Here is a 26,835-nt window from a genome sequence, read left to right as displayed (position 1 = left end):
ATTTGGAGTTAAGACATTTACCTGAAAAGAATCCATGCAGACAGGACTGGACGCCAGCTCCTCATCTACAGCATGCAACTTCTCCATGAAAGTACTATCCCTGGTCTGTTTTGGTTTGGGAGGGGGCGGGGGCCCCATAGGCACTACCTCAGCACTGATGTGCCTGACAGCTGGTGTGGTGACTTTCTCAGCCTGATTAAAAAGAGGCACCACGTTAAGGAAGGAAGGAAAGAACAAAGAAATGAAGGAAAGGAGAAAAAGAGAAGGAACTAAGAAACAGGAGAAAGAAGCAGGTCTTCCATACCCTATTGACCCTTTTCTTCTTATCTAGACAGAGGTACATGAGAATATGCATTGTCAAGCATATAGATCTAACTAGGTTTTATTCTATTTCCAGTGAAGTCAACACAATGCTACTTAGGTTAGCAAAACATAGGAAATCTAATAAAATGGCTTTAAGGACAATATCAAATAGACAGGAGAAAAGAAACTCTGCTAGTACATTTTTTTTGCCCCTTAAGAGAACTCTGAAAAGCTCTTTCCCTAATACTAAGTTCTAGTCTTGACTGTTCCTTGAGCTAAGGGACGTGGAAAAATGGTAACAGCACAGAATCCCCAAAAATAAATCATCTACTTAATTGGTTAATTAATCTGCTTATACAGTTACATCTAAGTCTCTTTATTTGATGCTGATTTACCTCTGATAATATGCCACTCTCCTCATCAGTTTCAGTCATCTCAGAAGACTGCCTCAGTTTGCATTTCTTTGCCCCACGTGGAGATGAAGCAGTGCTTTCAACATCACTTTCCAATAAGCTCTACAAGACAAATTCAGTCCACTTTTATATACATATGCCTCTGTCTCAATCTACCGAGTTTGACATCTCAACAGAATAAATAAAAGAAGGAGAAAATAAAAATTGTTTTTGAGAAAATAAAATTTAAATAGCTTAATATCCTAAAGTAGTGAGGAGGCCATGGATCAGATCACTATCCTCATTTGTATTATAAACTCTATAAAAGTATAAGGCAGGGGCTGGGACAGTAGTTCAGTGGCAGAACACTTGCCTAGCATATGTGAGGCACTGGGTTCGATCCTTAGAACTACATAAAAATAAACAAATAAGGGTTGGTATTTTTTTTTTTTTTAAAGAGAGAGGAGAGAGAGAGAGAATTTTTTTTAATATTTATTTCTTAGTTTTCGGCGGATACAACATCTTTGTTTGTATGTGGTGCTGAGGATCGAACCCGGGCCACACGCATGCCAGGCGAGCACGCTACTGCTTGAGCCACATCCCCAGCCCCAAGGGTTGGTATTGTAGCTCAGTGGAAGAGCACTTGCCTCGCAAGTGTGAGGCCCTGGGTTCAGTCCCCAGCACCACATAAACAAATAAAAATAAAGATATTGTGGGCTGGGGCTGTAGCTCAGCAGCAGAGCGCTTTCTAGCATGCGTGAGGCACTGGGTTTGATTCTCAGCATGACATAAAAATAAAATAAAGGCATTCTGCCAATCTATAATCACAAAAAAATAAATAAAAATAAAAATAAAAAAATAAAGATATTGTGTCCATTTAAAACTAAAAAAACAATTTAAAATAAAAATAAAAAAATAAAGGCATGCTGTCTATTTACAACTACCAAAAAAAAATTTTTTTTTAAATATAAGGCAGCAGTTTAAAATTTCTTTTACAAACAAGTCAAAGAACAAATTAACAAGCCTTAAAAATGCACAAAGTATGCTACAAACAACAGCATACATGATTTTCAAAAGCATAATATTGAACAAAAATAACAAAGCCAGAAACAAAGGAACACATACACTACGGGTCCCAGTTACATAAAATTCATAAATAATAAAAATAGAACTATAGAGAGATGCATACTTAGGTGATATAACTACAAAGAAAGACAAGCAAGTAATTTCCAAATAATGATTATTTTTAGGGGGAGGGAGGTGACAGGGGTTGGGAAGGACATACTGGGGTAGTCCTGGCATTGTTAAAATTCTCAACTTTCTTTACATTTTATTCTATATACATTTATGTGTGGGGCTGGGGATGTGGCTCAAGCGGTAGCGCGCTCGCCTGGCATGCGTGGCGGCCCAGGTTCGATCCTCAGCACCACATGCAAACAAAGATGTTGTGTCCGCCGATAACTAAAAAATAAATGTTAAAAAAATTCTAGCTCCCTCTCTCACTCTCTCTTTAAAAAAAAAAAAAATACATTTATGTGTTATGTGTTACGTTTCATAATATGTGCTAAAAAATGGAGGGAGTATGAAGAACAGAAAAATACCTCACAGCAAAAAACTCATTAGAAAAAAATAACAATGGGCTGGGGATGTAGCTCAAGTGGTAGCACGCTGGCCTGGCATGCATGTGGCCCGGGTTCAATCCTCAGTACCACATACAAACAAAGATGTTGTGTCCGCCAATAACTAAAAAATAAATATTAAAGAAAAAAATAACAATTTTTCAATCCTCTTTATAGATGAGGTAACCATACTAAGAAAGCAAAGCATACCATGTCATATTAAGCAAAACTTTTTCTCACTAACCTCTTCAGCAGTCTCATCTTCCTCTTCTTCATCTGGCTGGTACTCTTCATCAGAGGAATCATCTTCTTCAAGGTGGATATCCACAAACTGTGGAGGCTACATTAGTACAATTAGAAAGAAATGGAGGGCTGGAATTGTAGCTCAGTGGTATAGTGCTTGCCTAGCACATGTGAGACACTGGGTTCAATCCTCAATAGCACATAAAAATAAATAAATAAAATAAAGGTATTGTGTCTATCTATAAGTAAAAATATTAGAAAGAAAGAAGGACAAGCTGCCTGGGCACAGTGGCACACGCCTGTAATCCCGGCAATCGCGAGTTCAAAGCTAGCTTCAGCAACTCAGTGAGACCCTGTCTCTAAATAAAATACAAAATAGGACTGGGGATGTGGCTCAGTGGTCAAGTGCCCCTGACTTCAATCCCTGGTATCAAAAAAAAAGAAAGAAAGAAAAATGGAGTAGGACTCAAGGGTGGAGTATGTGCTTAACATGCACAAGGTCCTGGGTTCAATCTCCAACAGCACAAATAATGAACTAATAATAAACACAAATTATAAGTATTTGGAAAAGAAGGGGAAGAAGGCTGGGGTTGTTGCTCGGTGGTGGAGCTCTCGCCTAGCACATGCAAGGCCCTGGGTTCGATCCTCAGCACCACATAAAAATAAATAAATAAAATAAAGGTATTGTGTCCAAAATAAATATTAAAAAAAAAAAAGAAGGTGAAGAAAGCAGTGCCGGAAAAACAAATTCTAAGAATATAATGTGCAGCTACAGCAAACAACACAAAGCAGGGGTTAAATGACTCCATGAGATGCACACCCTACAGCAGTGGAAAGGGAGAAATCAAAGTCAAAATTTAAAGAAAAAAAAAAAAAGGTTTAAAAACAAATAGAAGAGAAATAATGAGGCTTCAAAACTGAAGTCTTTCTGGAAAACAAGAATGACAAAGACCTCTCCCAAGTTTACCTTAATTTCATTGGCCTTCTTAATTGGTGAAATATTCCATGTTGGAATTACCTACCAAAAAGAATATAAATAATTAATTGAAATGGATTAACTTTCTTTTTTACTTTCTCTTTACCATTACAAAGAGCCATCTACCTAACAAGTAGCTACAGTGATCTAGAGGTGCTGATTATTCTCGGTATCTTCTCAAATGTCTGTGAAAGTTTAACCGGAGAAAAAGAGGGAAGAATCTATTTGTCATTTGCATTTATGCTGTAATCCTAGTAAGATTCACTTTTATCTATAAATGGAGGAAAAAAAAAATGTATGTCTTGCAGCTCAGGCTCATATGGGGCAAACGATAGGAAAACTATTTAACTACAACACTATACAAAAACTTAAGATATTATAGTTACAGCAGCCATTTGACATCAGTATTTCTTTTAATCAATTACATAAATCTGCCACCAGTATGCCTCTAAAAATCCAACCATAAATAGCTCTTACAGAAATATTTAAGTGTGAAGTATCATATTATCCACTCTTATTTTCAAACAGTATAAGAAAAAACAATAATTATAAACATAAAGCAAATATGATAAAATGTTAATCTTGGAATCTAAATTGTAATACTCTTTCAACTTTTTGTTTGACATGCTTCACACAGAGTTGGAGGAAAGGCTTTTTTGTTCTTTTAGGTTGGTTGTTTTTTATTTTGTGGTGCTGGGAATTAAACCCAGGGATTTTCTACCACTAAGCCAAATCCCTAGTCCTTTTTATTTTTTATTTTGAGAAGGGTCTGGATAAATTGCTGAGGCTAGCCTTGGGGACTTGTCTTCCTCCTGCAACAGCTTCCCAAGTTGCCAGGATTACAGGCAGGCACCACCATATCCAGCTCTATCTATCCATCTATTTATTTACTTATTTATTTATTTATTTAATCTCTTTATTTATTAATTTAATTTTCTTTTTCTTCTTTTTTTTAAATTGTCAATGAACCTTTATTTATTTATTTATATGGGTGCTGAGAACTGGAACCCAGTGCCTCACACATGCTAGGCAAGTGCTCTACCACTGTGCCACAACCCCAGCCCTTATTTTTATATTTTAAATTTTGAGACAGGATCTAAGTTGCCAAGGCTAGCCTCACATTTTCACTACTCCTGCCTCAGCCTCCTGAGTAACTGGGATTATAGGCATTTACTACTGACTGTTACTGAATTTTTTAAAAACTCTTATTATATACTGCAGATAAGATGCCACTGAGAATATATAATTTCTTGCCATTCAATTGTGACCCAAACAAAATCATCTTATGAACAAAGACAATCAACTACTAGGTTCTGTCTCTAAAGAACCTTAGGTCTTCACATTTCCTCAGTCCTACCATATTCTGACAACTTATGTAGTTCTGTATAACTCGGACCAGTACAGGGTCAGCAGTATGACTATGATTCAGGTCCAGTTCCCTTCCCACGTCATTTTCTTAACCTATTGCCAAACCCATCCAGAAAGCCAGCCAGCATTTAAAAGTGTGTTGGAGTCAGTCTATTAAGCATTAAGACCTGGACTCTTCACCTTTGCTCTCCCACATAAATTAATCTTACGGCCTCAAATCTGTACACTATATTCACGGTCAAAAACATAATCCAAAGTTTGATGTGGATCTCATTGGCTGTTTTTGTTTTTCTAATCAAACACAAAATCATTGTTAATTATACTCTATATGTCATGTAGATATCACAGAACTTCTGTCTCATCATCGCAACCATATGTTCACTGGTGATTATTTTCTGAAGAATGATGAAATTTCAATTTATACAACAAGGATTATTTAACTAGACAAAAAGTGTGGTATGTCTGCCCCTCCTGCTCAAAAAAAAGTCAACATAGCCTTGGGTTGTATTAAGAAAAACATGGTCTCTAGAACACTGAGGAGATATCTAACTAATGTAGACTGTTAAACCACGTTTGGTTTAGTAGATTCCATTTGGGGCATACTTTTTTTTGGTACTAGGGATTGAACTCAGGGGCATGTTACCATTAAGCTAAATCCCCAGCTCTTTTTACTTTTTATTTTGAGACAGGGTTTCACTGAGTTGTTGAGTGTCTCACTAAGTTGATGAGGCTGGCCTCAACCCTATGCTTAATTTCCTGAGTTGCTGGGATTATAAATGTGCCCTACCACACCTGGACTACAAATAAATCTTTTAAAGGAGCAAACCCAGACCATAATTTTTCCATATTTCTTCCCTATGAATAACCTAGAATTAGATCCTATTTACCAAGCTAAATAAATAACAACAAAATAGGGCTGGGGATGTGGCTCAAGCGATAGCACGCTCGCCTGGCATGCGTGCGGCCTGGGTTCGATCCCCATCACCACATACAAACAAAGATGTTGTGTCCGCCAAAAACTGAAAAATAAATAAATATTAAAAAATAATAATAATAAAATAAAACACAGAACACTTACCACTCCTTTCTCCACCACTTCCTTCAGTTTAGAGCGAGTCATTTTAGGCTCCTAAGGAAAGAGAAACAGGATCAAAAATCAGGGCTTTTGTGTTTGGGTGTTTTTGTTTTGCAGTAGTACAAACTAAACCCAGCAACACTCTATCACTGAGCTATATCCCCAGCCCTTTTTATTTTTCAGACAGGGTCTTGATAGGTTTCCCAGGATGGCCTCAAATGTGGAATCCTCCTGCCTCAACCTCCCCAGAAACTGGGATTATAGGTGTGCACCACCACCCTGGCCATAAACAGGTTTTGAGATACTAACTTTGCCCCAAGCTATTAAAAGGTTTATAAACTCCCAAGTGACTTCCTACACTTGGCCAGTTTACAGGTAATTCTTCCATGACATTAAAAGACTGATCATCAACTACTTACAAACATTGGCATGTCTTCTGTTTCACTGATGGCTGCTTTCATCATAGCTACCACATGTTCATTTGTGATTACTTCCTGGAGAAAGATGAAATTTCACTTTATGTTCACATAAAGATGTTGTCATCTAGAAAATACTCATCTGTATGTAACTCTGTTAAACCTACATGGAAGATTAATGAAAGCCAGTCTCCAGCTTCAGACTGGGATAAAGCAAGTTGACTCACCACAAAGAAGGCAGAAAAAGTTTTAGATAGAAGCACAGAGTGTGAAACAATGTAGTAGCAAATAAATCAATCATATTAGCTGCTACTAGGAACAGCAATAAAAGTTGATTCTAAAGTAACCATATGCTACAGGAAACAGCAAAATCTTTATGAATAGCTGAGTTTGCAACATATCTAAAATACTGTTGATAAGTGTGCTAAGTACAATCAAATGCTAAATGGGTTTCTTTTCAGATGTATCACCCCACATAAGTAAATCCACTATGAACATTCTTATCTTCAAATCTGCTAAACACATTAAGCAAACCAGTGGAAGGAAGCAAAGACAGTTATCTTCACAATTAAGTTCTTCTTTAATATGTGTTCAGATTTCAAATTTGTGCTAAGTGCAGAGAAAGTTATCTTAAGATATAAAATGCTTTGTCACAGGTAACCCACAAAACTGGTAATTAATCTACCAAGAGTCAAGAATTTGCTGAGTCTGTTTATTTGCTTTCCATAAGTTTCCACTGCAATGACAGAGCGGCCCAGTCTTACTCACATGAAGAATGTTTCGCACATTGACTGCTGTCAGGTTGTGCTGCTTGGCACCATCCTCTAAGGTACGATCAAGCATGTCATCCAATTTCAGGTCACAGGCCAAGGTCCCTTGTTCTTGACCCTTTCCTTCTCGTTTCCTCTTGGTACCCTTCTTCTTTTTTCTCCTTTTCTCACTTTCTTCATTGTCTTGTTCTTCTGTTAATAAACCAACTTTATCACCATAATCTCCAAAATAGCTGCTCTTAGAACTAAGCCCAAAAAGGCAATAGTAAAAGAAAATCAAGCTAATGGTACTGTAGTAGCAATAATAACTAACATTCACTGAATATTTATGTCAGACACTTTTTTTTTTTTTTTTTTTGGTACCAGGGATTAAACCCAGAGTGCTTAATCATTGAGAGACATCCCCAGCCCACCCACCATTTTGGGGGGTGGGATACCGGGGATTGAACTCAGGGACACTTGACCACTGAGTCACATCTCCAACCCTATTTTGTATTTTATTTTATTTTGCAATTGTACATGGACAGAATGCCTTTATTTCATTTGTTAATTTTTGTGTGGTGCTAAGGATTGAACCCAGTACCTTCTCACACATGTTAGGCAAGCACTTTGCTACTGAGCTACAGCCCTAGCCCCCTATTTTGTATTTTATTTAGAGACAGGGTCTCACTGAGTTGCTTAGTGCCTTGCTTTTGCTGAGGCTGGCTTTGAACTCGTGATCCTCCTACCTCAACCTCCAGAGCCACTGGGATTACAGGCATGCGCCACCTCACCCAGCTGTCAAATACTCTTGTACATACTTTATAGATCTTAATTCATTTACTCCTATGAGGTATTAATTCACTTGCCCTATCTGGTAGAGACTATTATTTTGCTACCATAAAGATGAAGAAACTGAAGCAGAGAGGTTAAGAAACTTTCCTAAGAATAGTAAATGGCAAAGTCATATGTTGAATCCAAGCATGCTGGTTACAGAATCTACAACTGAAATTATTACTCTATACTATCCAGATAATATATCAAAGCTCCCGGGTTTGTGCCCTAATCCTACAACCTAAATGGGTTACCTTGGTAATAGGATTTCAACTTTTTTTTTTTTTAATACTGGATATGTACCCTTTAGGGAGATCATGCAGATCAAATAATATTTAATAATCAAAGTACTTTATAATCAATAAAATATCATACAAATATAATTTATTATTACTATTATACTATAAGTGGAAAACAAGAAGGGCTGGGGATGTGGCTCAAGCTGTAGCACACTCGCCTGGCATGCACGGGGCACTGGGTTGGATCCTCAACACCACATAAAAATAAAATAAAGATGTATATATTAAAAAAAAAAAAAGGAAAACAAGAAACAAACCAATAAAAAATCTACAGGAAGGAAGGAGAAAGAGAAGGAAAAAAGAGAGAGAGGAAAGGAAGGTGAAAGAGAAGAAAGGAAAGAAGGATGGAAGAAAGGAAGGAGAGAGTTGAGTATCTTTATTCTTCAGGGAAAGGTCCACATATATAACCAAAGGAAGAACTCTAAAATTCTAGTACACCTTGGAATAAATAATATAGATTAACATAAAACACCAATCAAACCAATATAACTTTTTAATAATATTTTTAAGCAATGGGGAAGAAAAAAAACCAAGTAAATAAAGAGTGGAAATTATCCTAATATTGATTTTAAGGGGGAAATTTCAAAAAGTACCCCCAAAGTAATAAAACTCTTTACTAGTGATCATTTAAGGAAGCAGCATAGGGCGAATTGCATGGCATAACACATAGTAAAACTTCCTACAAACCTTGGTATACACTACTTTCGCCAAAGTCTCTGTTCTCACCTCATTACTCCTTTTCTCCATAAATTCCAAAGCTTCTCTCTCTTCACCACTCAGATCTCCTCTCTGTCCCCGCTTCTCTCTTACATCTTTTCTCATATAGACCAACCTAGCTGGTTCTTGGTTTCTGCCATCCACCTTTCCCTCATTTCACCAGCAATGTAACAATGATCTGGTAGTTGCAGAGTAAGAAAAGGACTTCTGGCCAGGGAGGAAGTTTTGATTCAGCTTTACACTCATATCCTATCCTGTTGTTAAGTCACACGGTTAACAGTAAAACTGATCCAAAAAATAAAAATTTGAGGGGCTGAGGTTGTGGCTCAGCAGTAAAGTGCTCACCTAGCACATTCAGGGACCTGGATTTGATCCTCAGCACCATATAAAAATAAATAAAATAAAGGTATTGTGTCCAACTGCAACTAAAAAAATGAATATTTTAAAATAATTTTTGAGGGGGCTGGGGATGTGGCTCAAGCGGTAGAGCGCTCGTCTGGCATGCGTGCGGCCCGGGTTCGATCCTCAGCACCACATACCAACAAGGATGTTGTGTCCGCCGATAACTAAAAAATAAATATTAAATAAAATAAAATAATTTTTGAAAAAATATATAAATTAAAACTATGAAATGATGCTGTAAACAATAAAATTTGATGTTAACTAAAAATGACTCAGAGGAATCAAATCTTCTTTATAAAAATTAGATATACAAAATTCATAGGAATAAAGGCCAAAAAGGGAACGTTTTAGAAGCAGCTAAAATTCATAAAACTTTGTATGTATAAATAACTGATAAAGAATCAAAATGAGCCGGGTGGGGTAGCGCATGCCTGTAATTTCCAGTGCTTGGGAGAATGAGGCAGGAGGATCATAATTCAAACGTAGCCTCAAAAGCAAAAACAAGGCTCAAAGCAATTTAGTGAGACCCTGTCTCTAAATAAAATACAAAATAGTGCTGGAAGATGTGGCTCAGTGGTCAAGTGCCCTTGAATTCAATCACCAGTAACACCCCACCTCCCCCCCAAAAAAAAATCAAACTGTCCTTTAAAACACTGTTTTCAAACTATTTATTGCAAAGAACCAGTTTTGCTTTGTACGAATTCAGTACAGACTTACATTTTTACAAAATAAAAATGTAGCCATTGTTAAAATATTTAACATTTTTTCTAAATTTTATTCTTAGTTGCCCTTAGTTTTTTGAGGTTGCTTTTTTTCTTGGGGGGATGGGTACTGTTGGGAGGCCATCAGCCACGAATGAATTAGCATGCAAAGACCACTGAAAGCCATACAGAGCCTTACACTGGGGGCTTGGTACGTTATAACTTCCCCCAGTCTTAAGAACCCTACCTTATCACTGAAACTATGTCACAACTCCCAAATCACCCTAACAACCAAATATCAAGACCTTCACAAAACTTGATGAGGCTATTAAAAGGGAGCCCCAACTGAGCTGGGGTTTGGCTCAGTGGTAAAGCGCTTGCCTAGCACGTTACGTGTAAGGTACTGGGTTCGATCCTCAGCACCACATTAAAAAAATAAATAATAAGGTAAAGGTATTGTATCCATTTACAACTAAAAATACATATTAAAAAAAAAAGAAGCCCCAATTAAGGGAGCAGGAAACTGAGGCAAAAACAGGGTGACTCAATTTCCTTAAAAACTCCTACCCTATGAGTACGACACCATCCATTCTCAGAGGTGGTACATGCAAGCTCCTAGATTGTCAGTCAAAAGTCAGAAGGTGGACTTGGGCGGAACTCCAGAAGCTTTCCTGGAATTCCCAATAAAAATTAGGGAGCAGGAAGGGCTCATACTCCCTCTTTCCCTCTGAGAAGAACCACACTGTCCCTAGAGAGTGGCCCCTTTTCCTTTTATCATACCTTGAAATAAACTCATGTTACTAGGGGAACATATCTAAAATCCTTCTGAATTGTTCACTTCAGGGTTTGAAAGAAGCCCTTCATGCTGCCTCAGTTTCCTGGAAGCCCCCAGCTCTGTAATATTTGGCTTTTCAACCCACTCTCTGAACCCCTCTCACTTGGCAAGAGCTCTGTTTCTTCTCTTTTCACACTCACACTCCATTGTCCCTGAATTTCATTCTTCAAGTTCATGAGCCAAGAACGCAGAAAGGAATCTCAGGAAGAGCCACTGCTGAACTATAACACAAGCAGGCATGGGCGTGCTCTGGAGCTGGGAGAGCTGTTAACACAAATGGGTCCTGCATGCCATAATCATAACAGCAGAAAATCCAGTTTCAGCACTGGGAATTAAATCCACAGACCTTTAATCACTGAGCTACGGCCCCAGCCCTTTTTCTTTTTTATTTTGAGAAAGGTCTCGCTAAAGTTGCTGAGGCTCTGGCAAAGTTGCTAAGGCTGGCCTTCAACTCGGGATCCTCCTGCCTCAGTCTCCCAAATTCCTAGGATCAGAGATAGACACAACTCTGCCCAGCTGCCATTAGCTATTTTGTATCAAACCTGTAAGAGTATACAGATTAACACAAGTCCTCAGACCACACTTTTGAGTTGCACTGCTTTTGATTTCCACCAAAATGCACAATCCAAATAAAAGTAAAACAAAAACGCAAGATACAATTTAAATGAATTACAAAGAAAGTTTATAACAGAATTTAAAATAATAAAATTCACTGCAGAAAATACTTTCCCATTGAAAAACCATCAGGATTATCATAATTACATTTAAATTACTATTTAACCCACACACACACCTTTTTTTTTCACTGCTATGTTTCAAACAAACCCAGGACCTTCCACATGCTGGCAAGTGCTCCACCACTTAGCTATGCCTCAAGGTCCTAAAATAACTATCCCATAAACATGGAATCAAAACTGGAACTATGGCCAGGAGGGATGGCACACACATGTAATTTTAGTGACTCAAGAGGCTGAGACATGAGGACTGTAAATTCAAGGCCAGCCTCAGAAACCTAGTGAGGCCCTAAATAATTAATGAGACTGTTTAAAAAAAAAAAATACAATAAAATAAAATAAACTGGGGATGACTCAGAATGATAAAGCATTCCTGGGTTCAATCCCTACCAAAAAAATAAAATAAAATACTGTCACTATGGGTTAAACTATCCCCATGTCAAATTTACATCTGTTTTCTGATTTTGATGTTGAGTATATTGTGGAATGTGAGTCTATAAGACAAATCCAAAGAATTCAAATTCTAACACATTGCACAGATAATCTAAGAAAATATAACATGGTTACATCTTTTTCTGTTATGGAACTAATCCGTTATCTTACTTTTTAAATACTGGGATGCCAGTGACTCTAAAGGGAAGGACAGCAGAATAAAATAGACCTTATTATTGCTGTGGGTATACACGTGACTGCATGACCAATGTAATTCTGCAACCTGTACACTCAGAAAAATGAGAAATTATATCCCATCTGATTCAAATGTATGATATGTCAAGATCAGTGTTCTGTGTAACTAATTAAAACAAATTATTAAAAAATTAAAAAATAAAATTAATCATAAAATTAAAATAAAGAATAACTGAAAAAGATAAAAAAGAAAATTTTTCCTTTCATAAAACAAATTCACTAGAGAAAATGGCTAGAACCAAAATATCCCTTGAGAAGTAGACTTAATAAAGTAACCAATAAATTTAAAGTAAAATGCACGATGGTAAAGTGGAGGAGATCAGTAAAAATATGGGGTAGATTCTGTTAATATCTAAATCAACAAAATTGCTTTGACTTCTTAAAATGTTGCTTAACATTCCAACATTAAAAACAGTCCCAGGACATTTGGTTTGGGTCATAACAAAAAAAATTTCTTTTTTCTTTTTTCAGAACAACCATTCCATGAAAAACAACTATAAAACTACATAAACACATACACATATACAAAGACGGTCTAAAGGCACTGGAGAATAGCCACTGAAGACAGGATGTAAAGAGTTGTGATCCTTGAAATAAGGACTTCTAAGATGAAAGCATCAGTTTTGCCTGGCTAAAAAATCATTTGGGGCAATTGAAGAAGCCAAGGCAACCAAAGCAGCTGAGTTAGAGAATCAAATCCTAGAGAGTACCAGCGGCTCAGGAGGCGGAGGCAGGAGGGTCTCGAATTCAAAGCCAGCTTTAGCAATTTGGTGAGATGCTAAGCAACTCAGTGAGCCCTGTCTCTAAATAAAATTCAAAATTGGGCTGGGGATGTGGCTCAGTGGTTAAGTGCCTCAGTCTGGCTGGGCACAAATCACGAGCCACTCAAGCAGGAACAAACTTTATTTCTGAACTCCCAGAACGCCACCCTCCAGGCCCTCCTAGGCACACCACACACCAACCGGAACTCCCTCCACCGGAACTTCACCAACCAACAGGAACTCCCCAGGAATCCCCACAAGAACTCCAAAGTAGCGGGCGCCCGAGCCGGACAGCAGGGGTCTATATACAATTGAATACACAACCTGTTTCATTCCAGCATCATCTTAATGGCTCGCCTCTCAACCAGTACTTCTGGCAAAATGCCAGGGGCCATTCCAACTCAGCTGTGGCTCTTAACACTCACTCTCACACTCTCTCTTTAAAAAAAAAAAAAAGAAGATGTATCCGCCGAAAACTAAAAAAAATAAATATTAAAATTCTCTCTCTCTCTCTTTTTAAAGAAAAAATAAAAGTAAGAAAAAAATTTCCTTAATCTGATAAAAATGTTTCTATGAAAAGCCTACAATTATCATCATGCAAAATGGAAGAATACAGAACATTTCTCTCCTATGTTCAGAAACAACATGATACGTACTTCCACTACTTCTAACCTACGTAATAATGGAACTCTAATATAAAAAAAAAAAAAAAAGCCAGCACAGATGCTCACTTTAAAGCCATTTGTTAAGATGAATAAATGTCTATTTGTCTGTACATATTATATTTCACAATAAAAATTAAATATTTTGAAAGAATATAAAGGTGGCCTAAGCCTATGAGCTAGCATCCAATATAAAAAAAGTGAGGGCTGGGGTTGTGACTCAGTGGTAGAGTACTTGCCTATTATGTGTGAGGCACTGGGTTCAATTCTCAGCACCTCATATAAATAAATTAAATAAAGGTCCATTAAAAAAAAAAAGTGAGCAGGTTCACACACAAAAAAAAAAAAAAATCCTGGTAGCATATTCACAGCAACACCTTTGAGCGCATCATACAACCAGAAACTATCAAAATGCCCATCAAGAGTTGGATGGATAAAGAAAACAAAGAATATTCAAACAACAGAACATTAAATGACAATGAAAATAAACAATCTAAAACAGCATTCTGCACCAATGTTGAGTGAAAAAAAGGCAATCACAATCCTATGCGGTACATGCCTATAATCCCAGTGGCTCAGGAAGCTGAGGCAGGAAGATTGAGAGTTCAAACCAGCCTCAGCAACAGGGAGGCACTAAGCAACTCAATGAGACCCTGTGTCTAAATAAAATACAAAATAGGGCTGAGGATGTGGCTCAGTGGTTGAATGCCCCTGAGTTCAATCCCCAGTCCCCCGCGACAAGAAAAAAGAGGCAATCACAAAAAGCATGTACATGTGATTCTATTCATACAAAAGAAAACAGATGAACCAATATATGCTACTGGAAGTCAGGACAGTAGTTACCCATTAGGTGGGGGTGAAAATGAAAGAGAATAAAATGGACTTCTGAACTCAAGAAAGAAACTCAGGATATCTTAGAATATGTGCAGTTTTCTACATATTATACTTCAATAGTTTGTTGAAAAGAAAAACAAAGCCTACCCATTGGGATAAAGAGTCCACCATCCTCTATCTCTTCCTTAGCTTGGTAAGCCAGAGTCCTGAGTGGCTTTTCTTGAGGAGAGGCACAAACATCTGGCTGGGATGGTTTCCTAGGCTGGACTCCTGGTTTTGCAGATTGGCTGCCTGAGGGCGGTAAAGGAATCTCCCCTCCAGAATGCATCTGAGGTTTCCCTAGAAGAATCACAAACATTGCTCCATACTTTGCCCATTCTCAATTATACTCTGTTGTAAAAAATCAGCATCTTGTTATAAAGTCTTTTTTGTTAAACAACTTCATGAATGAAGTTTACTATACATACAAGTATTCCCCCTCTCTGAGAGGCAAGAACCTAAGAAAAACACTGAAATCGAGGTTCAGACACAAATGACCCATCTGTAATACCAGGGAGTTGAACTAGATAATTGCAAAGATCCTTCCAGTTCTAAGATGCTTTGAGCTTTATAATATTTCCTATAGAAATATCAGATTCAAGTCTGCATGCTGGCACATGCCTGTAATCCCAACAGCTAGGGAAGTTGAGGCAGGGGGATTTTGAGTTCAAAGCCAGCCTAAGCAACTTAACAAGGCCCTAAGCAACTTAGCAAGAATCTGTTTCTAAATAAAAATATAAAAAGGAGCTAGGTGTAGTGGCACACACCTGGAATCATAGCAGCTCAAGTCCAAAGCCAGCCTCAGCAACTTAGCAAGGCCCTAAGCAAATAAATGAGACCCTGTCTCTAATTTAACTACAAAAAGGTCTGGGTATGAGGCTCAGGGGTTAAGCACCCTTGGGTTCAATGCCCAGTACCAAAAATAAAAGAAAAATCAGATTCTTATTTGGGAAAGGGGTTCTGATAACAAAGGAAATTTTTTATAGATAACCATTAACACTACTGATTTAGTCAGCTTTTTCATCACTATGACCAAAAGTTCTGACAAAAACAACATAAAGGGCTGGGTACAGTGGTGCATACCTGTAATCCCAGCAGCTCAGGAGGCTGAGGCAGGAGGATTGAAAGTTCAAAGCCAGCCTCAGCAAAAGTAGGGCACTAAGCAACTCAGTGAGACCCTGTCTCTCAATAAAGTACAAAATAGGGCTGGGGATGTGGCTCAGTGGTGGAGTGCCCCAGTACCAAAAAAAAAAAAAAGAACAACAACATAAAGAAGTTTATTTGGGGTTCATGGTTTTAGAGATCTCAGTCCACAAAAGGCCAACTCCATAGCTCTGTGCCCAAGGTGAGGTAAAACATCATGGCAAACGGGTATGTCAGAGGAAAGCCCCCCAGAACATGGCAATAAGGAGAGGGAGGGAGGGAGAGAGAGAGAGAGATATCTCCGATCACCAGTGACAAAACAGGAAACTCAAAGGCAAGCCCCCAGTAACATGCCTCCTCCAGCTTACCTGCCTACAGTTACTGCAGTTAATTCAAATCAGTGGATCACTGACTAGGTTATGACTTTCACAATCTAATCATTTTACCTCTGAATGTTCTTGCATTGTCTCACAAATGAGCTTTTGGGGGACACTAACTATCCAAATCAAACAACCAAATTTATCAACTATAAATGATATACATATAAAATGTCTTGACTATCAACCAATGTTACAGAACATTGTAAATATCACCATAAATTACATAGTTCTACAGTTCATTAGACAACTTTCTCACCTTAACTCTTCTTGGGGATGGAAGGGAGGCACGGGTAGCATTAAAAAGGGAAAGAAACCTTCATGCAATATAGAAAGCGAATCAAGAGCCAGGCATGGTGGCGCATGTCTATAACCCAGAAGCTCAGGAGGATTGCAAGTTCAAAGCCAACCTCAGCACTCAGCACTCAGCAACTTTGCAAAGCCCTAAGCAATTCCATGAGATACTGCCTCTAAATAAAATATTTTAAAAAGAGCTGGGGATGTGGCTCAGTGCTTAATTGTGCCTGGGTTCAATCCCCAGTACCAAAAAAAAAAAAAAAAAAAGCACGAATCAGTCCTGAATTCTATCAATGTCATTATGTCTTTTTTTTTTAACTTCTGGAGCCCATAATTACTTCACAGGATCAAAAGGCTAAGAAATCCCCCTTTTTTTTTTTTTTTTTTTTTTTGTAGTTGTAGATGGACAGAATGCCTTTATTTACTTGTTTGTTTTTATGTGGTACTAAAGATCAAACCCAGTGCCTCACAAATGCTAGGCAAGTGCTCTGCCACTGAGGTACAGCCCCAGCCCCCAAGGCTTTCACTTTAACAAGGATTGTACATCAATCCATAAAAAGTTCTTCTCAGCCAAACTGGGAATCTCAATCCATACCATGGCATAGCTTAATCAATAATCTTTAATAATTTTTAGAATTAATGATGTCTACATTTTAAAAACTAAACCTAGGCAAACAATTTTTTAAACAAACATACCAAAAACTTCAAATTATGCAAGCATTACCCTTCAAAATAGAGAACTTTAAGCACTGGTATAGCATGCAGGAGACCTGGGTTCAATCCCTAGCACCATTGAAAAAAAAATAAGAAAAAGAAAAAAAAAAAAAACAGAAGTTTACTTTGGTACACAGAACTTCTTCCACTCCCACATCCCAGTGGCTTGGGAGGCTGAGACAGGAGCATCATAAGTTCAAAGTCAGCCTCAACAACAGCAAGGTGCTAAGCAACTCAGTGAGACCTTGTTTCTAAATAAAATGAAAAATAGGCTGGGGATGTCGTTTAGTGGTTGAATGCCCCTGAGTTAAATCACTGATTAAGGAAAAAAAAAAAAAAGTTGTTTTTTCAGGTATGTTGTCCCACTGACAAAAAGCTAATAACAACATATTTGGACTACTCTAAACAGTCCCTACAAATATTTTGTCAGCTGCACCACAAGATCATTTTTTTTTTTTTTAAATATTTATTTAGTTTTAGTTTTCGGCGGACACAACATCTTTGTTTGTATGTGGTGCTGAGGATCGAACCCGGGCCGCACACATGCCAGGCGAGCGCGCTACCGCTTGAGCCACATCCCCAGCCCCCACAAGATCATTTTTCATGTATCTATATTAGTATTCCTTTTCTCTGCAACCTCTTTCCCTTAGACTCCATCACATTGGTTTTCAATTTAATTCATTTGCTTAAAAACTCTAACATCCCCACCCTTTCTTGACTTTTTAAATGTTAGGTACTTAAAGATCTCAGAAAGAGAAGCCAAGTAGTATGAGAGAGACAGAAGGAAAAATCATAAACAGAGCATTGATAAGTTGTTTAATAACAGCCTGATAATTGTAAATTGATAACACAAAAATCATTAGCTGAGAACTGTACAAATCAAGGTGAAATCTGACTATACTAATCACTTTTAAGAGGTAAAGAAAAAAAAGGGATAAGTAGAAAATAAAGTACAGGGCTGAGGTTATGGCTCAGTGGTTGGGTATTTGCCTAGTACGTGTAAGGCACTGGGTTCCATCCTCAGCACCACATAAAAATAAATAAAGGTATTGTGTCCATCTACAACTAAAAACAAATTTTAAAAAAAGCAGATGTTAATTCACAATAAGGGAAGACTAGGGAAGAATAGAGGTACTTTGAATTAGACAGAAGGAAGTAAAGGGAAGTAAGGAGGTAAGAGAGTAGGAAGGTAGTAGAATGAATCGGACATTATTACCTTTTGTGCACAGATGATTATACAACCAGTGTAACTCTACACCATGTACAACAAGAAGAATAAGAAGTTATGGGCTGGGGTTGTGGCTCAGAGGTAGAGCGCTCACCTAGCATGTGCGAAGCACTGAGCTCGATCCTCAGCACCACATAAAAATAAATAAATAAAATAAAGGTATCGTGTCCATCTACAACTAAAAAAAAAAAAAAAAAATTAAAAAGAATGAGAAGTTATACTCTATGTATGATGTGTCAAAATGAATTCTACTGTCATATATAACTAATTAGAACAAATTAAAATGAAATAAAAGAAAATAGAGTAGGGATTAGAAATAGAGCTTAGTGGTGAGCACTTACTTAGCATAAGCAAAGTCTGGATTCAATTTCCAGTACCACAAGGAGAAAAAGGAAAGAAAAACAAAAAGTAAGGAAAAAAAAAAAAAGGAAGGAAGGAATAAATTAGTGTACATAAATAAATTTAAAAAGAACAAGTAAGGCTGGGGGTGCAGTCAGTAGTAGAGCACATGCTTACCATGTGCAAGGCCATGGGTTCAATCCCCAGCATTAAAAAAATTAAAAACAAAAATACATAAGGGAATAAGTAAAATTCTATTATAATAAGCCCATTAAAGAGAAAGGTTTAAGGGGGTGGGGGATGGGAGGATTAAATGAACTCTAGATAGGGAAAAGGGGAGGGAGAGGTAGGGAAGAGGCATAGGGGAAGGAAAGATGGTGAATGCAATGGTCATCATTATCCTCAGTACATATATGAAGACATGAAAGATGTGACTCTACTTTGTGTACAATCAGAGATATCAAAAACTGTGCTCTATATGTATAATATGAATCGTAATGCATTCTGCATCATATATAACAAATTAAAATTAAAAAAAAAAAAAAAGAGAGAGAGAAAGAAAAATGTTTAAGTCTGAAGCTGGAGGATCACATTCAATACCAACCTGGGCAACTCAGCAAAACTCAAAATAAAAAACAAAAAGGGGAGGTAGCTCAGCAGTAGAGTGTCCCTGAGTTGAATCCCCAGCACCATGAAAAAAATAAAGAGAGAGATTTAGGGGCTGAGAATGTAGCCCAATGATACAGTACCTGCCCAGCATGTATAAGGACCTGAGTCCACAGGTCCTTTTTAGTGCCACAAAAAATTTTTTTTAAACAATAACAAGATTTAGTCAGCTATGGACATTCAATGCCTATAGTACAAGCTAACTGTGGAAGCTGAAGCAGGGGGACCACTTGAGCCTAGGAAATCAAGGCCAGCCAAGGCAACATTTTCCTGTCTTAAAAAAAAAAAAAAAAAAAAAGGTGTGGGGGGTGGTTTTCACCACTCACACCGGCAGTCTAGAAACTTGCTTTAACTATGTACAACTTGTAACAAAATGACAATACCTCAAAATTGTGCAGATGTCTTTTCTACATTTTGTTCACTTTTTCTACAATGAATATGATGAGCTGCTTTCATATCAGAAAACTAAAATGTTACTTGGAAGAAAGCAAACCAAGCCCATCTATAATTACAGACATTCAAGAGGCTAAAACAGAGGGATAGCAAATTCAAGGCCAGCCTCAGCAATTTAGCAAGAACCTGGCTCAAAATAAAAAACAATAATAAAAATAAAAAAGGGCTAGGAGTATAACTTAGTGGTAGAGTGCCCCTGGGTTCAATCACCTGTACCATCAAAAAGAAAAAAGCAAAACAAATATAAGAATATGCACTAAAACTTCAGTAGAAATTATTCTGAGTAGTAAGATTATGGGTGATACTTTTTTTTCAAAATTCTCAATACTTCCAAAATGCAACACGTATTTTTTTTTCTTTTTTTTTTTTTAGATGGGGGGGGGGGGGTTGTTCTCACTATGTTGCCTAGGCTGGCCCTGGATCAATTTGGTTACCCAACTTAATGAAGTGGAGCAATATTACAGATAATCCTAAACAAAATTTTTTTAATTTATCTACATTTGGATATCTATAAAATAACCATTTTTTTAAAGAGAGAGAGAGAGATTTTTAATATTTATTTTTCAGTTTTCAGTGGACACAACATCTTTTTCTATTTGTATGTGGTGCGAGGATCGAACCCAGCGCCCCAAGCATGCCAGGCGAGCGCATTACCGCTTGAGCCACATCCCCAGCCCTAAAATAACCATTTAAAAAAAATCTCTAGCTGGGCATAGTTTTGTTTTGTTTTTGTTTTATATATTTTTTTAGTTTTTGGTGGACACAACATCTTTATTTTTTTATGTGGTGCTGAGGATCGAAACCAGCACCCTGCACATGCCAGGCGAACGCCCTGCTGCTTGAGCCACATCCCCAGCCCTGGGCATAGTTTTACATGCCTGTAACCCCAGCAGCTTAGGAGGCTGGGAGGGGATTGCAAGTTCAAAGCCATCCTCAGCAACTTAGCGAGGCCCTAAGCAATTTAGCAAGACCTGTCTGAAAAAAATAAATAAAAAGGGCTGGGGATGTGGCTCAGTGGTTAAATGCCTGGGTACCAAACTTTCAACCCCTAGTTATTTATCAATTCCTTTTCTAGCATTTTAATCTTATATTATCCTCCAGCTCCTCCTGTCTTCAAGTGACCTACCTTGAAGAAAATTCAATAATATTCCTGCTTCCTCTAGCAAATTCCCATTCTCCTACTGCAAAAAGTATCATTAGTGCTTTCCTCCCTACCTCTTTAACCCCAATATGACATTCTCTTTCCAAAAAACTCTTCTGTATCTATTTTTGAAGGTCCTTATCTCTCTTTTGCTACTTACTTATTTTTGCAACACTGGGGATCAAACCCAGGGCCTTACTCTAGGCAGGTGTTCTACCCCTGAGTGCACTCCCAATTCCTACCACTAAATTTTAAACTCTCCTCCAGCCTTTGACATTGTTGTTGTTTTTTCCCCTCCCCTTTCTTTCTTGCTAAGTTGCTGAGGGTGAGCCAGGCACAGTGGCACACATGAGCAATGAGCAACTCCGGAAGTTAGACAGGAGGACTGCAAATTCGGTTACAAGTTCAAAGCTCACCTCAGCAATTTAGTGAGACCATGTCACAAGGTAAAAAATTTAAAGACCTAGGGGATGGAGCTTAGTGGTCAATGCCCCTGGGTTAAAGCCCCAGTACAAAAAAAAAAAAAAAAAAGCCAGGTAGCACATGCCTATAATACCAGGCTGAAACAGGATGACAACAAGTTCAAAGGCAGCTCAGCAACTTAGCAAGGCCCTAAACAACTTAGTGAGATTCTGTTTCAAACCAAGATTTAAAAAGAGCTGGGGATGGGGCTGGGGATGTGGCTCAAGCGGTAGCGTGCTCGCCTGGCATGGGTGCGGCCCGGGTTCGATCCCCAGCACCACATACAAACAAAGATGTTGTGTCCGCTGAAAACTAAAAAATAAATAAATAAATAAAAATAAAAATAAAGATATTTTCATATATACAAATGAGTATTAAAAAAAAAAAAAAAAAAGAGCTGGGGATGTAGCTCAGTGGGGAAAGTGTCCCTGGGTTAAATCCCCAGTATGGGGGGGGGGGGGGGGAATTGAATTGCTCAGGGTAACCTTGCATTTGCCATCCTCCTGCCTCAGTCTTCTAAACAGCTGCGATTACAGATGTGCCCCCACTGCGCCCAGTCCTCCTAGAACTTTTACTGTAACTTCTCCAGTCATCTTCCTCAAACCAAGGTAGTGTTCAATCTGCTGCTCCTCTCCTTCCAAATGAAATATAGTGCTCCAGAATCAATATGCTAATACAAATTACTCTGAATGTGGTTATAACAATAGAGCCACTTCAATTCCCAGTATCAAAATTGGGGGGGCGGGGGGACACAGCCTTGACAAGGGCTGATTCTATAGGAAGGTACTTTTCCCAAAGATCTTCCATCTTTGAAAATGTGCTTCAGATAATTCATCTACTTCATCAATTTTCAAACACAGTAGAGTCAGAAACACGAAATTTTGCTGTACAAACACAGTATCAGTACTAACACAGTATGTTTACTATGAAAAAAGTCACCAGAAGGACAAAATAAGACCAAGGGGGCCGACTTAAAATGCAACAAAAGAGAACACAGCATAAGGGGCTGAGAATATAGCTCAAATGGGAGAGTGCTTGCCTCCCATGTACAAGGCCCTGGTTCAATCCCCAGCACCACACACACAAAAAAAAAAATCAGCATAGGGGCTGGGGTTGTGGCTCAGTGGTAGAGCGCTTGCCTAGAACATGTGAGGCCCTGGGTTCGATTCTCAGCACCACACAAAAATAAATAAAATAAAGGTATTTTAAAAAAAAAAAAAAAAGCATAAAAGATATTGAAAATAAATGATTAGGAAGAGTTGATGTCTTTTCTAAAGCATACATGTGTTCTGTTCATCCATTAAACAGTTATTTCCTACTTTCTAGAAAAGTTCAAACACCTTAGTACAAAAAACAACACCCTTGACAACCTAAGCACAATCTACCACTCTGAAGTCAGCCCCTACCACTTTTTCCAAGCAACTATGTTCCCATCCTCTTCTACCTTTGCACGAACTATTCTTGGCCTAGGTGCCCCTGTCACCATTCTGTCAAATGCAGCTCAGCCTTCAAGACCTAAGAGTTTCTTGTCTCCACTGAGTTTCTCCCAACATCTCTAACAGTAGTCTCTCTTTTAAGTCCCTTACACTGTTGCCTTTCTCCCACAAATCTCACTTTGTGGACATCCATCTAATCACAAGACTATTATTCACAGTTTGCCTCTACAGACATGCAGAATAAAGCATGAGAGAAAGTAAAGAGATAAGGACACAGATCAAAAGAATAAAAAGGGAAAAGGAAATCTCTATTCATATAGATCACTGCTGACAATAAGCTCCATGGCTCCCAATTCCATAGCAAATCAGTAAGCCCTTTCGGAAACAGTGTCTGTAAAGGCACTACAGAGAAAGCAATGACAGAGTAATACAGAGGTTGAATAACCCTTATCCAAAATGCACGAGTCCAGAAGCTTTTTGGATTTTTTTATTTTGGAGGATCTCAGAATATAATGCACATAATGTGCTATCTATCTTGATGACAGGATTCAACCTAAACAAAAAATTCATTTAGTTTTCATATGCACCTTTTTAGTATAGCCTGAAGGTAATTTTATACAATATTTCTAGTGCACCTGCATTTTAACCACAATGCCTCACATGAGGTTAGCTTAGAATTTTCCACTTGTTAGCATCATGCCAGCACTCTAAAAGTTTCAAATTTTCGAACATTTTGAATTTTTGGATTGGAGATACTCCACCTATACTAACGAGGAAAATATAACCTAGAGACCTTACACATCTTACCTTCTTCTTCCTTGACTTCTTCACTAGGCTCTCCTGTAAAAGGCTCCTTTATGATAGAATGATCACTTCTGTCTTCTTGGGTAACTGACCCAGGCCTGAGGACAGTTTTTTTCCCTCTCTTTGAGGCACTGACCTGGAGTTTTCCTTTACCAATGGATATATTAAGGGGATGGGAAGACACCAAGGAAGGTAGGGTGATTTCCTGAGAGATAGCCACATCAACAGCTTCCAAAATTGGCAAATTTGTGTCCTGGATGAGTGTCCTAGAACTTAAAGATGAATCCTCCACACCAAGCTGATTTCCTGCATCCTGCAAAGATTGAACTTCAAGGCCAACTGCTCTGCCATGATTTGGACCCCAGGATATTGACACAGACCCCAAGTCTTTAGTCTGGTTAGATTCTGGTTTAACAGCTGACTCTACATCTAAGTTGTCTTCCTCTGGGTTGCCCTTATGCTGTGGAGATTCTGTTGCTGTAGTTCTTCTCTTCTTACACGGCATCATTTTAAAAGTCCCACTTTTATTCCATCCTAAAAGGATAAAAAAGTTCTTATCAACTTCATATTAATTAATGATAATAACATTTTATCAATTATCTTTTCATTTTATTCACATCCAATCACAAATACAATTCTTTACACAAAATGCACAGTATTCCATTAGGTAGAAGAAGAGAAACAATGATTAGAGTGCCTGAGTTCAAATTCCAACTTTACAACTGATTAGTATGTTACCTTGGCCAAATGATTAAAACTCTGTAAACTTCTTTTTTCTCAACTGTTAAAAAAAAAAAAAAAAAAGTTCAAAAAAATTATTCTCACCTGAATTGTTACAAATATTAAATGGTAGCATAATATTTTTTTAAAAAAATTAAATGGTGGTGATTAATAAATGTGTTATTATTGTTACCATCATCAAGAAGGTAGAACAGTATGATGCTGAAAGCAAATACATACTCTAACTGGATTTGTTTCTCAAGTTAATTTCACTCCAGCTTTGTAATCTTGCATCAATAAATTAACCTAAAGTTTAGTCTCTCCAGCTATAAAATGAAATAAAAAGTGCACCCACATCATTAGCTGGTAAGAAAGATTAATAAATGTTTGCTTCTGATGTATTCATAAACAAGTATATCTTTAACAGAAACAATCCAAAAGCAAAAGCAAAGTGTGTTTAGTTATATTAACACAAAATTTCTTTTGGAACGAGGAAGAGATTTCTACTGTTCTCTCCATTGTTACTCCTGGACTCTTGGCTTCAATTCTAGTTGTCATATTGTAAGGACAATAACTAGCCTAAATGCAGCACACCTTCCTTTATATCCTTAGAGCACCTATTTGCAAACTGCTTTTATAGTATTTACTACCTTTGTAATTATATCTTTACTTTTATGTCTTCTTCCTCCAAAACTATGAGCTTCTTGAGAGAAATGACTCCTTCACCTGGCATCCCTAGTATCCAGTAGTATTTGGATATTGGAAATACTCAATATATATTCCCTGAGTAAGTGAATGAATGAAAGAGGGCTTGAACGACTGCGCAGCACTTGGATTAAGCATTATGTGGAAACAGCATTGTTCAACCCAGGAATACTTTACTCTCATAAGTAGGTCCAAGACAGAATAAGCTGCCTTGAGTTAACAGAGGATTCTCCATCAATGACAATATTCAACCGAAGTCTGAATGCCCACCTAATAGGGAAAGCCTGGAAGCCTGGACTACCTCTGAGAGTTTGACCTGTAAGATTAGTATTAAACCTCCCTAATTCCGTTTCTTTAGAACATCGGTGGAAACGCCCAAATCAGCCAATGTTCTTATCTTGACAAACTTCAATAACGGGAAGATGTCTGGTCCCTGTGAGGGAGGGTGGTAAGGGAGTAAGGAGTGGCGTGGGAGTAACTTACACGACTCCTTCATTTACAGATGAGTTACTGAGGGCCAGAAGAGAAAGGGAAGAAATTAGAAAAAGCAAAAGCTGCTACTATTCAGTCAGGAGCGTGCAGGGGTCGGCTCCAAGCACCTCACACACTGCAGTAGCTCAAGAGTCCACTCCCTCGGGAGCCTGAGTCCGACCCCAGGATGAATGAATGCCAGTCCAGAGGCAGCCGAGGCGCGGCCTCCTCCAGGGAAAGCTTTTCAAAAAGAGGTCCGAAATGCGCTATTCGCCTCGGCGCCAAGCGCTGGCCAAGTCCCACTACCAACCAGACAACGTCTCGCCCCTAACTCCCGTCGCGCACCCGGCACCCACCTACCCACCCGACGCCCCTCATCCTGGACACCCTACTCACAGGCGCCCGGGACCCCACCTGCCTCTTCCCGCCCCACCGCGCACTACCCAGTACCCTCACAAACCGGCCTAATCCCGCGGAAACTCAGCTCCTGCACCAGCGGAAGTCAGGCAACGGCAGCGACTGACGTGCGCGCCCCCGAGTCGCGGTGGGCGGCGACTAAGAAAGTCAAGGAGCATGCGCAATATGCTAGGCGCCATCCTCTTCAGGGTCAAATGAAGCCAGCGCTAGTACGTCGGTTACTGGCAAAAAAAATTAAAGGCATGACTTCGCTTTTTCTATCGATGAAACTATCTTGCTCAAAACTGGGGATTGAGATTCAAAACATCCCTACATCCCTACGAAACTTCCGGGACACAGGAAGAAACCAAGACCTAAAACTTCAGAAAGAGGGATCTAGATTATAAACAATACTAGTTCCTGCCGGCGCCGCGCCAGTCTGTAATCCCAGCGACTCATGAAGCAGGAGAATCGCGAGTTCAAAGCCAGCCTCTGCAAAAGGGAGGCTCTAAGCAACTCAGTAAAATAAATAAAATATAAAATAGGGCTGAGGGTGGTAAAGCGCCCTTGGATACAATTCCTGGGGGGAAGGGGGCCCAGATTCCTAAATAAAACTAAGGCTGATTGGGGCGCAATAACACACACCTCAGCACCGGGAGGTTGAGGCAGGAGGGTCGCAAGTTCGAGGCCAGCATGGCAATTTGGCGAGACCCTGAATCAAAATAAGAAATAAAAAGGCTGGGAAAGTAGCTCAGTGGTAGAGCGTCCCTGGATTCCATCCCCAGTAAGGGGTGGGGGACTGGGACCAGCAGGACAAAACAAACAAAGGCCGATTTG

At 38.6% G+C, this 26,835-nt stretch overlaps 1 protein-coding gene across 9 annotated transcripts in view; it reads right to left on the bottom strand.

Moving 5' to 3' along the window:
* The window catches only part of Gon4l (gon-4 like), an 81,280-nt gene extending 55,165 nt beyond the window's left edge, over positions 1-26,115 (bottom strand). For 2 of the 9 annotated variants that reach the window (XM_071618351.1, XM_071618356.1), the window contains exons 1-11: positions 26,063-26,115; positions 24,445-24,487; positions 23,710-24,240; positions 14,755-14,946; positions 7,161-7,354; positions 6,396-6,470; positions 5,980-6,030; positions 3,525-3,575; positions 2,559-2,654; positions 699-818; positions 22-192 (exon numbers count right to left, since the gene is read on the bottom strand). In XM_071618351.1, coding sequence (XP_071474452.1) covers positions 22-192; positions 699-818; positions 2,559-2,654; positions 3,525-3,575; positions 5,980-6,030; positions 6,396-6,470; positions 7,161-7,354; positions 14,755-14,946; positions 23,710-24,214 — 1,455 coding nt within the window. In that variant the 5' untranslated portion in view covers positions 24,215-24,240; positions 24,445-24,487; positions 26,063-26,115. The other 7 variants (XM_071618358.1, XM_071618360.1, XM_071618352.1 and 4 more) reach the window with 6 other exon arrangements.
* Between the last annotated feature and the right edge of the window lie 720 nt (positions 26,116-26,835).

The sequence above is a fragment of the Marmota flaviventris genome, chromosome 10, assembly GCF_047511675.1.
Source record: "Marmota flaviventris isolate mMarFla1 chromosome 10, mMarFla1.hap1, whole genome shotgun sequence".
NCBI classification, from domain to species: Eukaryota; Metazoa; Chordata; class Mammalia; order Rodentia; family Sciuridae; genus Marmota; species Marmota flaviventris.
The sequence above is the reverse complement of the archived record's forward strand: the minus strand, read 5'-3'. Positions and strand labels throughout refer to the sequence as shown.